Genomic DNA, 14,848 nt, shown 5'->3' on the forward strand with positions numbered 1-14,848 from the left:
TTTGGGCATCAAATAACAGTCTTCCCAGAACAGCATCCCTTTGCATCCTCGTGGAGTGGGTGAAGAGTTTCCCATCAGGGTGAGAAATGCAAAGAAGGTCGCAGGTAGTCCTGGGCCCCTGCGGCTGCCCTCGCCTGGCACTGACCTGGCATGTGGACCATGCGACAGTTGCAGTTCTCCACGATGTAGCGGGTCTCACAGTCAATCCGACAGGCAGTGATGCTGTAAACAGGAAAGAAGTCGAGTCCCATCTCCGAGGACCGGCACTCGCCCCACGGCGGGGGCAGGTATGTGAGCTACAAGACAGGAAGGAGAGGGCAGCAGTCAGCCCCAGAGCTCCAGCCTCGACAGGCCCAGGGGCTCATTCATTCACTTATGCAGTTAACAAACCATTATTGAGCATCTACCGCATGACAACCTCAATTCCATTGACCTCCCAAGCCTTCTACGTCTGGCTCCAATACCAGTTTTCCTATCTTATTTTTTTTATAACCTTCTTATAAATGCTGATCTTCTCAAAGTCTCTTACACGGGCCACATCTTCCCACTTCCACAATTTGTCATCTCCCATCTCTCAGCAGCAGAGAAGTGAGAGAAAAATTTAGGGGCTCTGCCTCTGGGGGCCCCTCCTTTCTAGGATTTTTCTTCCCATTTTTTTTTAGCTTTTCTGGCAACCCCGAACTCTAGCTTGAGACTTTTAAACTCAATGACTGCTGCTTTCTGCTTGAACTCTATCTACAATATTCCCTTAGAACTCGACATGCCCTCAAAGGAGAGATCAGGTAAATAAATGTGTATTTCATCCAGTGTGATTCCCTTCCTTCAAGGGCTGTACACCCTCCAGTTTCTGCCTGTTTTTAGTCTCTCTCCAATGCCATCAAATAGTACTTTTGAAATATTTTGTCCAGAGTTTATAATTGTTATTTCCAGAAGGGTTAGTCTGATGTAAGCTGCTCCACCATTACTGAGAGCCAAAAGTCTCTCTATGTATTTTATTTAAGACTCATAATATTCCTTTGAGGGAGCTGTTCCTATTCTCATTTTATTCATGACGAAACTGAGTATCTGAAAGGCTAGTAGTCTGTCCAAGATCACACACAGAGCCAGTGGCCGAGTCAGCATATGGACCTAGGAATTTCTGACTCCAATCTTGCCCTTGTATACTACATTGTCTCTATAGGAAATTGATGAAAGGAGGGAGAAACACTCCAGAGAGGACCTTTCAGAGCTTTTCTCTTCTGTTTTTTTTCTAACAGCTCCTTTCTTCTTCCTTTCCCATGAAGGTTTGCATTACTCTCTCATCTTTCTTTGGAGCTCATGAGCTGACCAGACTTTTGCACAGATTTCCTGCATGACTTTGGAGAAGTCGCCGCTCTCCTCTGGACCTTAGTTTCCCCATCCGTAAAGAGGGAGTATCTGGGGGTAGGTTTGATAGTCTATGATTAGAATGGATTCAGTCCCCTACATTGCTCAATATTGGATCTATAAGCACACAAACTGAGTTTGGGAAGAATTCATAGTGACTTTTGGCAAGGCAGGGGGTCTAAAATGATGTAAAATCCTTTTGGGAGACTGTCATTTCTTTTTCTTCTTCTAAAACAATTTCCCACAGTGGGTGGACCAAGAATGCAGCTGGTGAAGCTCGGGGGATGCGTTACTGTTTGTTCAGGGTCAATCACTTCCCTTGTTTTATACACGGGTCGTGATCCAGATACCATGGCTACCTTGCTGTGGCTGGTTTACCATTTGTCCCATCGGATTTTCTGAAGCCTCACACACCACAGCAGCTGGAAAATCGCAGTGTGTACGGCATCAACTCTTGCTTACCAACGAGCGTCTGAAAGCGGGTTGGAGTATTTGTTTATCCTGGGTAAGCGAAGCCTCAGGGGGACCCTGAAGCACTGTCTTCAATTATCTGAAGGGCTGTCTCAGGGAAGAAGAATTAGATTTGTTTCCTGGCATCCCAAGGGAAAGATAGACACAAGAACAGTTGTCCTAAGGGAAGTGGGGACGATGATCACATTTATTGATGTCGCAGGCACCGTGGTAGGCACAGCGCATGCATTCTCTTATTTAATCCTAAAGAAGGATAAATTCTATCTCAAATTTCTAACCTGCTACTATGATTCAATGATAACATCCCTATCTTGAGGGTGAGGTCCCCATCATGAGGGGACCATACAACTACCTGGCTGGGATGGGAAGAGAGAGATTCAAGTACTGCATGTGCAGTTGGAGATTCTAAAATCTCTTAAAGCCCTTATATCCAATCATAGACCCTACATCTATAATTGTAATTTGAGAACTAGAGACAGTGGAACAAGTCAGACAGAACCTTGAACCTCACTCTTTCATGGGCTAGTTGTGTGACACTGAGTAAGTGACAAAGCCCCCCATCCCCCAGTCCCCGCGTTTAGCCTCCTCATCGGATTAAATAAGTGCCCAGCAGCTAGTAGGTACCCACCAAGACTTAGTTCCTATCCCTTTCCCCTAACAAACGTCTTCATGTTTTTCTACCCTTTCATTCATTCAACAAATAGTCCAGCTCCACCTCTGCTCTCCTTACAGTCTGGTTTTACAGACTAGCGGAACGCCATCCTTTTTTGGCTCAAGTTATTTTGCATTGGGTTTACTATAAGAACTCCTGCCAATGCAGATGTCCAAGTCAAGAGGACACCAGGCCGCTGATCTAGGGGTCCGGAGCTGGGAGAGAGATCTGGGCTGGAGATGTAAATGTGTGTGTTTGTGTGTGGCTTTAGTGGATCTTGACGCTGTGGGGTGGACGAGTCAGACCAGGGAGAGAGGAGAGACACCAGGATTGAGTCTTAAAGTGTTCCTGCATTTACTTAACAACTCACCTGTCCTTAGCCTTTTTTTTTCTCACTGTGCCACGGAACTGGTGGCTTTGCACAATTGCTTACATTTATGAGCTGAGCAAAGAACTCAGAACTTTTGTGATGGCATAGCCCGGTGCTTGCCTGTCATCGCTCCACTGTCTTGAGGCTTCTCTCCACAGTAGTTTTCGTTTTCTAGAGAGAAGTTTGTGTTTGCACCCTCCCTGCCTCGGGACGCCCTATGCTGTTCCTCAGCCACTGGCTTTCCCAGCCTCTCCCAGCCCATAGATCCCGAGGTGTGCCAGCAGGTGGCGCTGCAGTTAGCCTAGCTGCTCAAGGCGGGTCTCTGCAGTCAGAGATGCTGGGAGGGAGACTGTCTCATAGGACCTTGCCAAGCTCCCTTGGCCTTTTCCTTGTGTCTGCAGCCCACAGAAGCCTTGGCTGGGCTGCTCCTAAGGGAGAGATGCTGTGACGATGATGAGACCGCATAGGAATATGTTCATTCTGCTCCTGGAAAGGGTAGAAAAGACCAGAGGAGAGACAAAGGAGGAGGGAGACAAGGAGAGATGCCCACTGAGCTCACCTGGTACCCACCTGGCTCTTTTGTCATGTCAGCCACTTGGGCTTTTGATTCAGGGGCTGGACACGTTGCTCACCTGGACCAGATCCCTTTAGGCTCTGGGATTCCCCTGCAGGTTCCTTCCCAGGGCGGGGGCAGGGTCTTCGTTCTGGCCTGCTTGGCTTCCTTCTCTTCCTCACTAGCCCACCTGGCCGAGATTCTCTGTCTGGTTCTCTGTCTGCTGGGAGCACCCACGTTAGGAGCACGTGCTCTGTGGTCAGACCCAGCTGGGTTGGAATCCTGGCTCTGCCACTTGCTTAGTGGGGGACCTCCTCTTTCTGCATGAGAAGCACCCTGAGATATTAACTACTTCAGAGGGATACTGTGAGTTTTGAACATAAGGTACGTGTAATCCAGCTGTGGCCCTTGGCTGACGTCTTCCGGTCTCTGTTCTGTGTCATATGGATAGGATGTGAAACTCAGCCCCTTGTTCATTTCTACAGAAAGCCTGCTCACCCAGGGCATTAGAATATAAGGAAGATGTCAGAGTTGGAGGAGGGTCTACATCAGAGCAAAGCTCCTTCACCTTGCCTAAGCCCAGCCCCTCTCCATCTTTCTCCTTTCCTTCCTTCTCTCCCTCCTCCTTTCTCTCTCCTTATGTGCTTTGCCACCCTTTGCAGGAGCAGAATCCACTCACTCTTAAGTAGTTGCATCATCCTCTGTCATCTTGGTAACATGGCAACAACCTTTCCCGTGGAGTTTCAAGGAAAGGCACTTCCCTCCCTAGGAGGAATTCTAAAGCCAAATGTTACCATGTGTTTTTTTTTTTGTTTTTTTTTTTTCTGCCTCGTTCTGTAACAAGACGAAACATCTCCAAGAGTGGCTGGTGAATAATAGATGCTGAATGAACCAGAGACGTCGTTGGCCTCTTTTCTCCCCACTAGGGCGCTGTCTCACCGTGTACAGTGACCGGGCAACAGAGCTGGTCGTGCTTTGCATCCGTAACACAGATATTCACTCTGATGACCGGAAACACAGAAGCACGCCCCGATGACCCGTGGTGCACACTTATTTTCTGTTACTCCTGGAGTCTTCTCTCTGGGATATCTGTGTGTGATTGACCGGGAAGCTAGCATGCAGCAGATTTGACCACTTCTTCGTGATTGTGCCCGAAATGAAGCAGAGTGGGTAGCATTGTGAGAGGAGCATTGCTGGGGCTTCCAGGGAGAAGGGCTGAGTGCGAACACCCAGTGAGGTTCCAGTGACTTATGTGGTCCCTTGGGCAGGAAGTGTAACCTCTGAGCCTTGCTTAGCTGCTCCATAAAGCAAGGGGTCTGGACCAGAGAGCTGCTAAATGCCTCCAGAATCGTCAAAGTTTTGACTCTATGTGTCTCACTTAATACAAACCGGGATAAAGGGAGGGCAGCGGGGTGGGCTGCTCTCCGATGATCCATGGGGTCTGACTATTTGGTCCACAACGTGTTTTCTTCCCTCCGGGTGTTTGGTGAAACTGATCAAGATGAGGCCAGAGGGGCCCTGGATCAGAGTCAGTGGGAAGCCTTCACTCTGGGAAAAACTGCCTTGAGCGTGAAGGAAAAAAATCCCCTTTGTGAGCTGTTTTCCAGAGAGCAGAGTCAGCAGGGGTGTTCAGCTCGTTCAGTGAGCCTCCCATGGATGAAGAAGTGCTCAGCCAGAGGGAGCTGGCCTCGGGGTGCAGGCAACAGGAGTCGGGGTACAGTCTGGGCTGTTACCGAAGGCTCAGTGGGGCTTTTGTAAGCCCAGCCAGCCCAGTGGTCCAGCCTAGTTGAACAAGCACTTCATTAACTCCTATGATGTACCAGGCACCGGTGGGCACTGGGGCTAGAGAGGTGAGTAAAATGGGGGTACCTGCTGTCCAGGCGCTCCTGTTTGCCACAGACCCCTCCTGCCACCACCTTAAGGTGTGTCCCCAGATTCCCAGGGCCTGTTCTCTTCTTCCGCCCCAGCCTGCACAGCTGGGGGCAAGTGGGAAGAACATGGTACCATCACAGACAGGCTGTGTGGCCTTGGCTAAGTTACGTAACTACTCTGGGTCTCAGCTTCCTTATCTGCAAAACAGAGCTAATTATCTGTAACTCCCACGGCCTTCCTGAGGGTTAAATGAGACAATAGGGAGTTAATTATCTGTAACTCCCAGGTCCTTCCTGAGGGTTAAATGAGACAATAGGGAGTTAATTATCTGTAACTCCCAGGGCCTTCCTGAGGGTTAAATGAGACAATAGGGAGTTAATTATCTGTAACTCCCAGGTCCTTCCTGAGGGTTAAATGAGACAATAGGTGGGAAGAGCCTCACGGAGCAGCGTTTCCATGTGTTTGTTGAGTCCTAGGTTTGGGAAGTGCTTGTGAAAGTCCTTCATTAAAGGTATCAGTCCGTGCTCGGTTCCACATGCCTTTCCTAATTGGCATCCCCCTCTTCAGCTACACTCATATCTCTTCCTGTTCACTGGATCTCAGGCCTCTAGTACAGGGGCTGGCATATAATGGGTGCTTGATACTTATTGAATGAATGAGTGAATGAATGCATGAATTGCACCACTCTGCTTTCTCCCAGCCCCAGTACAGAGGATGAGGGCAGGGGGCTGCCCTCTCCCAGTCCAGCAGGAGCAGAGGGTCCTCCATGTTGGTCTCCACTGGCTCTGCACTGAGGTGGGCTCAGCACCAAATCACATCTGAGTCCTGGATTAGCTGATGGCAGGTTTTCCTGTGTGATCTTGAGCATGTCACTCAGCCTCTCTGTGCTTCTCTGTTCCATCTGTAAGGGGCAGGGCCCTAAAGGTACGGTGCTCCAAGAGGCCCCAGGTTCTAGGATCTGTGGCCTCGTGAGGTCTCCCTGCTCTTGGCCATGCCTTGTGATTCCCCCCCCCCCCCATTTTCCCACCTTCTACTACAAGTACAAACTTCCCCCTGGCCCACCCAAATGGAGGGGAAATCAGAGCCTGCTTGCTTTCTGAGCCGTAATTTTTGGTTTGATGTCTTTATTGCAGCCTGCGGAGTGATTTAAGTGTGTTCACAAATGATTATATTGTGCTCCTTTTAAACAATACTAAAATCAAATAAAATACTAAAATCAAATCCACCAATCAGTCGGTAACACAGGCAGAAATGGGGTCTCATGGGAAGCATGTCCTTGCAGGCAGCACAGAAGCAGTGAGGCGCCCGCCCCCCTCCCGCCCCATCCCCGTGGTTTTCGTGAGTATTCAGTCCCCAAGGTCAAAGCAGGAGAGACGGCACCAGGAAGAAGCAAAAGTCATCGCAAAGAGACTGAGCAATGATAACCCCTCCCGGCTGGAGACCCTGTGGGAGGTGCTTGTAAGGACAGCATCTCTTTCAACCCACACAATGACCCTGTGTGAGTAAGAACTACTTGCCCTAAAGACTCACTGTAGACTAATTGATGGTATAGACACCGCTGATATTTGCTGAGCCCTTACTCAGCACCTTACTTGGACTGATGCCTCAAATCCTTACCATAGCCTTGTGGGGTTGGTACTTTTATGATCTCCATTGTATATCCTGGGAGACTGAAGTGTTAAAGAGACTGTGGTCATGGACATTAGGAGGCAGAGCTGGAACGAGAAGCCAGCAATCTACACGTTTATCAATGTGCCGTGCCTTGCCTTGCCTTTTACCGCAGTGGGTGGGGTCCACAGGAAGCAGAGGCAATTCCTGGGTGGGTGGATGGAGGCTGCAGCAGAGATGTGGGGATGGGAACATGGGTTCTTCAGAACCCAACATGGGAAATGTTGCACCGAGTTATTGAACAGTTTAGCCCTCACAACAACTTTGCCAGTCAAATATTATCATCCCCATTTTACAGATGAGCAAACTTCAGTAACTTGCCCAACACCACACAGCTAAGAAGTGGCAGAGGCAGGAGCCAAACCCAGGTCCGTCTGACTGCAAGGCTCCTGACTTGGGGTCAGGGGACAGCCTCACCTTGGCTGTGCTGTTACCCTGCTGTCCTCTCTGGGGGACATAGCTTTTTCATCTGCAGCATCTGGGTTCAGAATAGATAACTTCCAGGTGTAGTAGAGTATAGGGGGTGGTCTATAAGGCAAACCAGATGACTGCACCCCTCCCCGCATCCTGCACAAATGGCAGCCATCACCAGTGGATCACAGATGTGGTGTTAGAACTTATCTAAACACTGCCGTTTGACTGAAATCAGAACCGAGAGGAGATGTTGTATTTAGGGAAGCTTCATCTGCAGGAACCATCACACTACACATTGTTAACTATTCACATAGACTAGATAAGACTTATTATGTACTATATAAAATACAGAACGTGACTTCCCTGCAAGAACGGGAAACACAACCTGCCCTCTTGCGTAGGAGCGTCCCCCAAACGGCATTTGGACCATTTGGACCACAGGAGGATTCACCCAATCAGAATTCAGCAACACCCTGGTCCTGCCCTGGGGTCACACACAGAACTGCTGGTTGTGCTGGCTGGAAACTAAATAGTAGTAGCTGATGCAGCACTTCAGCAAGCAACAAAAATCAGTTTAGAAAGTGAACTACCCATGGTTTGTGACTAATAATAAAATAATGAGGTTATATCCATTGTAAAAATGTCTGCGAGTGGGAGAGAACGGGACAAGAGCAAAAAGTGAATTGTTTATTCAAAAAAGCAAGAGGATCTTTTTCAAAGACTATAACTTGCCTCATTCTAACGTGACTTTCACCTTGGGCTTTGCGGGCTCTAGATATGCCTCTGGAGCTCTACAAGAATCCTTCCAGCTTTGGTGTCATGGGGCAGACAGCCCCTGCACTTTTATTTTCATAAAAATATTATGTTTTTCATTATTATTTTCACCCATCCATCCATCCATCCACCCACCCTCCATTCATCCCTCCATCCATCCATTTATACATCCATTCATTGATCCAGCCACCCACGTTCCATTCATCCATCCATCCATTCACCCTCCCTCCATCCATTCATTCATCTATCCATCCGTTCATCCACCCTCCATTCATCCATCCATCCATCCATCCATCCACCCACCCTCCATCCATCCACCCACCCCCGCCATCCATCCATCCATCCATCCATCCACCCACCCTCCCACTCATCCACCTTCCAAGTGTGCAATAAATGTTTGTTTAGCACCTAATCTGTTCTAGGAACACTCCTAGGATTTGAGGCTACAAAGATGAATACGGCCTGGTTCCTATGACCTGGGGGCCTACAGTCTAGAAAGAACAGACACGCATGTAACAAAGCAAGTGCTATAATGGAGTAACAATGTACCCGAGTTGTGGAGGCACTAAGGAGGGCACGGCCAGACCAACTTGGAGTGGGGGGGGGGGGATCAGAAAATTCTTTACGGAGGCAGTGGTCACCTTTGAGCTGAGTCTAGAAAGACTGTGTTGTTCATTAGACAGATCTGGAGTGGGAAGAGTGCCCTGGGTCCAGGGAACTGCCCAGGCAAAGGCCCAGAGATAAAGAGAGGCCTGGCCTGGAAGGGGAGCCTCAGGTAGGGCAACAAGGGGGCATGTGGGTGAGTGTCAGGCTGGTGTGCCTTGCTCCGTGCCCTGGGAACAGCCCCGGGTGACTGAAAAATTCTCCATCATTGTTACGGTGACTCCTGCACCTTCAGTGAACATACATCCCTGTAGGTACCAGCCCCTGCAAAATTCATGCCCTGCCTCCACTCCCCAGTGCAAGGGCTGCCTTGGCAGAAGAGCGTTTTTAAAGTGTGTCCGTGCATGCTGACACACCATTATCGTCGCATCTTCGTCGGGACACAATTTCTTGGGCAAGTGCTGTCGGCGCCGGCAGTGTGTTCTCAGCAAATTGCCTTAGTGTGTGATTTGTTGGTTGAAGCTGGGGGAGGGCAAGTGTCTCAGGGATGCAGGCGCAGAGGTGGCCTCACCCAGAGGAGGGAGCTCAGAGGCATATGAACCAGGCCGTTGTACGCACAGGCTGATCTGAACTAGGTACTTCCCCACTCAGAGCCTAGGGTTTCCTTCACTCCTTCCAACCCTGGGCCAGCTGTTGACATAAGTACCCTTTGTCTTTTCCTGTCCTGGGCCCCCCTGCAGGTTCTGCCCTGGACTTCACTGCTGCTGGGGGGTCCTCATGACATAGTACTAGGGGTCCTGACTCCCCCAGCCCTTTTCTGTGACCCATACTCTCAGCTCTGTAAGCTGGAAAGGGGCCATTTGGGATCCAGACTGCATCTCTGCCCTGTATTTTCTTCCCTTCCTCTTCCTCCTCCTCCTTCTCCTCTTTCCCTTTTTTTTTTTATTAACCCTGGGTGCATTTTCATCTTTCTAAGATCCCTCAGTCCAGCTTCCACCTAGGAGAATCATCGACGGAAGAGTCCAGACGAGGCCAGCCGGACTGGCCGCGGCTAGGCTGGAGCATCTCAGAGCTGCCGCGTACATCTGTGTGCAGGGCGCACACTGCACAGCCGCAGGAGGGTCACACGGACGAAGGTGTGCATGTCGCCTACAAAGAGAGCGCCGGGTAGCCCCCAGCGGCCTGTCTCCCTCTCCTGCAGCCCTGCCTGGGGCTTCACTCCGCTGCTCCGCCAGCTATCAATCCCCGTCATCCCATTGTTTCCCCTTCAAAGACCTCACTTTACATCGCAATGAAAACATCCTTGTTTGAATGGGCTAGGCGGGGGTCGGGGGTGGGGGGGAGACGGGGGTGCTGGGGAAGTACGTTTGCAGGGGCACAGACTGGCCTTTGTTCACAATCTCTTTTGGGATGGGGGCCTTTTACGACCTGGCTTTTTTCCATTGTATATTTGAAAGAGAAGTTGGGTCCAGGTTGAGTGGAGGGCACCTTAATGCATTTGCTACAGTTTTGGCTTTTAGCTCCATTCGGAATCCACTTTCCACATATCTGGGTGGGCGTGGAGTTGGTAGGGGGGGGTCTCGGGGTGGCTCTGCCCCAGCTGGGAGTGTGAGTGAGTGGGTGCTGGGTGTGTGTGTGGACTGAACACAAGCTCTGCCCTCTGCAGCCTCCTGGGGCCACCTGCCCATCCCCCTCTCCTCACCCCGCCTCGGCCCTCCACCCTAGAGCAGATCTGAGCTAGCTAGGAGGGTTTGCAGCTGACCCAGCACCACGCCGCCAAGTCCTAGCCCTGACTAGGGAAGGACGGGATGCTCGTTGAGTGCCCACACTGACCATGTGTGTGGCTTCGGTTAATCCTCGAGGCGGGGCTGAGGGGCACTTTCACACCTTTACGCCCCACGCTCCATTCGCGGCCTCTGAAAGCCCGGCAAGGGTGTCAGAATGAGCCGCAGCCGCTTTTCCCTCTGGGACTCCACTGCTGCGGCCCTGGACGCCAGCGTTCGGGGACTGGATGAAGTTCCTCCTATGACCCTGCCTGATGAAGTTTCCGTGGCAGGGAGGCTCTGTGTGCACAGAGCAGTGGCCGTAAAATTCATTTTTTATTACCCCCTTCCTGGAGCTTTCCAGTGTGGGGGTGGTAGATGTCTACAGGCATAAAACGTGTGGATCCTGGAAGGGTGAGATCTGGAATCGAAAGTCTGTGCTCCTGAGCCACTGAACTCTCAGACTGGGGCTGAGTTCTCAGGGCTGATCTTTCTGGCTCAGCTCTGCACCAGCAGGACCCACACTTAATTGAATCTTACGCAATTTTCCAAAGAGGGCTACCTGCTTTGTGTTTAGGCTGTTTATAACATCACACTGTGTTCCATCATTCCCCAAATAATTAACATTTGTGGAGGGTTCATTATAATTGTGGAATCTCATCTATCACTACCTGTCAGTCCTTCAAACTGTGACTTCCTGGCCACCATCTCTAGAAATGCCACCATCGTCAGCATGCTGGGCCACATTTTTTACACAGTCAGAGTACTTTACAACCTTAAAAAAACCCTTTCTTTTCCACTGAATGATTCCAATTTTGTATGGCTGAGTTGGTGGTCCCAGTTATAATTACAGTCTATGGGGTACCTCCACGAAACACTTTGAAGGGGAACTGGGGACACATTGGCCTTTCATAGACATCATCTTAAACGCTTGGACCATTTGGAAGGACTACAATGGAGAGATCAATACACCACCAGCCTCGGGAGTTCAAAGTCATTTGTACGTGTTATGGGCTGGCTCCTGGCTGGGCCCTGAGAAAGACATTCACCTTCCCAGTGGGGGGGGGGGGGAGCCTGACAGAGTCAGTCTCCACACGGGACACCACGTGGGCTCCTGGAAAAGATGGCTCGGGGATTACAGAGGCTGGAAGGGGCAGGTGACGTACCACGTGATGTCGTGGAAAGAGAGTGGCCTTTGGAACGGGGCACTGGATTCTAATTCTCAGCTATTTCTTTACCTCCAAAAAGGGGTACCGGTACCACCCCACAAGTTTGCCTGGAGACTGAAGGAGATGGTCTAGGAGAGTGTTGGCACTGGAGCAGAGCAGGGACTTAGTCAATACTCAGGGCATCACTTCATGGTGAAAAGACTGGGCTCTGGACTCAGGGAGACACAGCTTTGGGTTCTAGCTCTGTCAGTTATTGGCTGAGTTTCCCCAACTGTAGGCTGGGAGTAACAGTACATATCTCATTGTGAGAATGTCTATATATCGTTGGTTATGAAATACATATTTTCCCACATCCTAACACCTCTGTAAGATCTTACCATCAGTGGTAGTGTTTTTCTTTCTTACTGGCGCATAAAATAACACTGACCCTTACAGTTGTCCTTGTCTTAGATTTGATGAAATGTTCTAAATGAGGTCATGCCTGAAAGGGTTCAGCATAGTGTCTCGCACAGAGCTGGAGCTCAATAAATGGCAGCTATTGTTATGACTTCCTATGCAACCCTGGGCAAGTTTTAAAATATCTTTGAGCCTCAGTTTCCTCATCTGCACGATGGGAATAATTATCCCTACTTCCCAGGGTTTGAAGGAGTATTAAATGAGTTAGCATGGAGACAGAGGCACTCATCGCAGCATCTGGTGTATAAAAGGAGCTCCAGATATATCCTTCCCCAGGACTGTACCCAGGGGAAACCTCCCCTTTGTGGAATTTTGGCACAGGTTGGGTGGGGAAGGGCCAGGTGCCTGAGCGCTGCAGCCCTGCTGGACAACGTCACCTGCTCACTGCTGCCCCTAGTGGTACCAAGGCTCAGGGCAGGGCTGCTTGAACCAGATGGGAAGGTTATGGAAGAAAACGGTGGCAGGCAACCCTGCTGGGCATGAAGACCTTGACTGAAGACGTGAAGCCCCACCTGGGACAGCGACTAAGATGTCAATAACCCACTAAGACCCCTGTGGGAGTCATCCTTCTACTGAATGTGGCTGCTGGGAAAATTGCCCAGATCACAGATCTAAACTAGAGCCACTCCTGGGGTCCCCACCCGCCTCCCAGCAGAATGCACCTCTGTGTTGCTTGTCTCAAGCAGTAAGAGAGGATAGCCTTTGGCTGGCAACAGGGAATGGCAGCGTCCCTTCTCCTGTGTTCCCGAAGGACCACAGTCTGGATTGGGGTGGATCAGACCTAGTGACAAATCCTGACTCTGGATGACCATGGGTGCATGACACCCCCTCTACAGTGTCCTTATCTGCAAAGTTCATGTGTGTGTCGGTGTCCATAACTAGAGTCATAGAGTTGGTGCCCCAAACTGTTGTGCTGCCCACCCCACTTCTCTTCTCCCCAACTCAGGTGCTCTGGAAAGCGCATCGGCAGAAACCATAAGCAATATTGACTTCACTACAAAATGCTCTGATGTCTTCCCTGCTGCTCTGATAAAGTGGTCTTTGAAGTGAACCTTCCCTTGCAAGTCTGGAACATTACAGATGAACAGGTGCAACCTGTCAGACCACGAAGAAGCCCTGGGCTCTCGCCTCTCAAAGAGGAACAAATATCCCCCGTTCAAGCTCTTTGTCGGGCTCCTTGAGGTTGTTCCATGGCCTCAGCCCTCCTGCTTGGTGCTGTGGACCCTGGCGTATGCCGTCATGGTAGAGGGTGGGAGGGTAGGGGCAGGGAGGAAGCTGGACAGACACCCTTTGGCCCAGGCACTTCGCATAGATGAAGTTTGAGGTCGGTACTATTGTTATCCCTCTTATACAGATGAGGAATCTGAGGCGGAGATGTGCAGAAGCTTGCCCAAGATCTCCCTGCTGGTAAGTGATGGAGTCCGGATTCAGATTTGGACAGCTTGACGCCGAAGCCTGGCATCACTGTCCTGTGGTCCCCACCCTTAAGGAAGCCCTCGCTGTCTAATGCCAGGTGACGGCCACTGCCACTGGAGAGAAGCCATTCGTTATCAGAGACCCACTGAGAAATTCCTGCATGTCTTGGGATGCTCCACGGAAGGTCTGCTCTTTCCCTCTCAACGTGGCACAGCCGTATCATCGCCATTGTAAACAGGAGAAGACGGAGCTTCACAGAAGCAAAACGATTTGCCTGCGATCATCTAGCAATTCGGAGAAAGTGTTTGGACAAGAACCCAAGGCTTCTGACTCCCAGTCCTGCCCCACAGCGACTGAGACAGCTGCTTCCCACTCCCTCACCCTGCCCAGCCCTCTCTCCGGGTTACCGCCCAGCCACCAGGGACAGGCAAGGGACCCCATACACCAAGTCGACCACTGCACTGTCCATAGCCCTGTGGATTCAAGTTTTGTCTTTTCCCAGGAGCTTTTTAAAAAATATGAGTAAAGGGACTTATCTCTGGGGTCTTCCAGAGAAGCCCACAGGCAGGCACCTTACTTGGGGATCGTGTTGGGAGTAGAAAGAATTATGGGTTTGGAGTCAGACATTCTAAGCCTGAAACTCAACTTCACCACATGCTAGCTTAGTGACCTTGGGCAAACTACTGAATCTCTTTTGAGTATCAGTTACGTCTTGTGAAATAGGAATATTAGTCTCTGTCCTGGAGAGTTTTTATGACATAATATATGAACCGAATCCAGCGCATTGTTTATGTGACACATAGCAGGTGCTCAAGATAGCCAAGATCTTGGCCTTTGTCATTGGCAAAAAGAGTCCAGAAAATTTTGTTTGCCTTAAGAACATCCGGTCTATAGAATTCACCCAGCCTTGAGTCAGGGCAGGGGTTATTTTAATGATTCAAGGACATTTGATTTTCACAAAGGGCTTAGCCAGGGTCCTTTAAATGGCAGCAACATGTGCACGTTGCCATGCCTGTTTACAATTCATTAGCCACTTGACGGTGACTTTAGTGGAGAGAGAGAAAGTGCACAGCCCATGTTATGGAAAGCCAGTGCTAGGAACAATTACCTGCTAGAAATCAAATAGAACTGGAGAAAAAAAATAGGTCTGCAGCAGTAACCCAAAGAAAAGATTTCATTTATAAATATCCGTCTCACCCTCTTTCCCAGGAACCCATCCTTCAGTTGTTTAAAGCAAGGTATAAATGCAGAGTCAGGCACCCCCCCACCCCAGACGTTTCCCCCTAACCTTTAAAAGCCCAG

The 14,848-nt window shown here is 50.0% G+C and overlaps 1 protein-coding gene across 2 annotated transcripts in view; it reads right to left on the reverse strand.

The window, feature by feature from the left end:
* Nucleotides 1-14,848, reverse strand: part of ASIC2 (acid sensing ion channel subunit 2) — a 1,041,202-nt gene that overhangs the window by 14,289 nt on the left and 1,012,065 nt on the right. For both annotated transcript variants that reach the window (XM_007190164.2, XM_007190165.2), the window contains exon 4: nucleotides 146-296. In XM_007190164.2, the coding sequence (XP_007190226.1) occupies nucleotides 146-296 (151 nt within the window). The remainder of the gene's footprint in view (nucleotides 1-145; nucleotides 297-14,848) is intronic.

This window comes from Balaenoptera acutorostrata, chromosome 20 (genome assembly GCF_949987535.1).
Source record: "Balaenoptera acutorostrata chromosome 20, mBalAcu1.1, whole genome shotgun sequence".
NCBI classification, from domain to species: Eukaryota; Metazoa; Chordata; class Mammalia; order Artiodactyla; family Balaenopteridae; genus Balaenoptera; species Balaenoptera acutorostrata.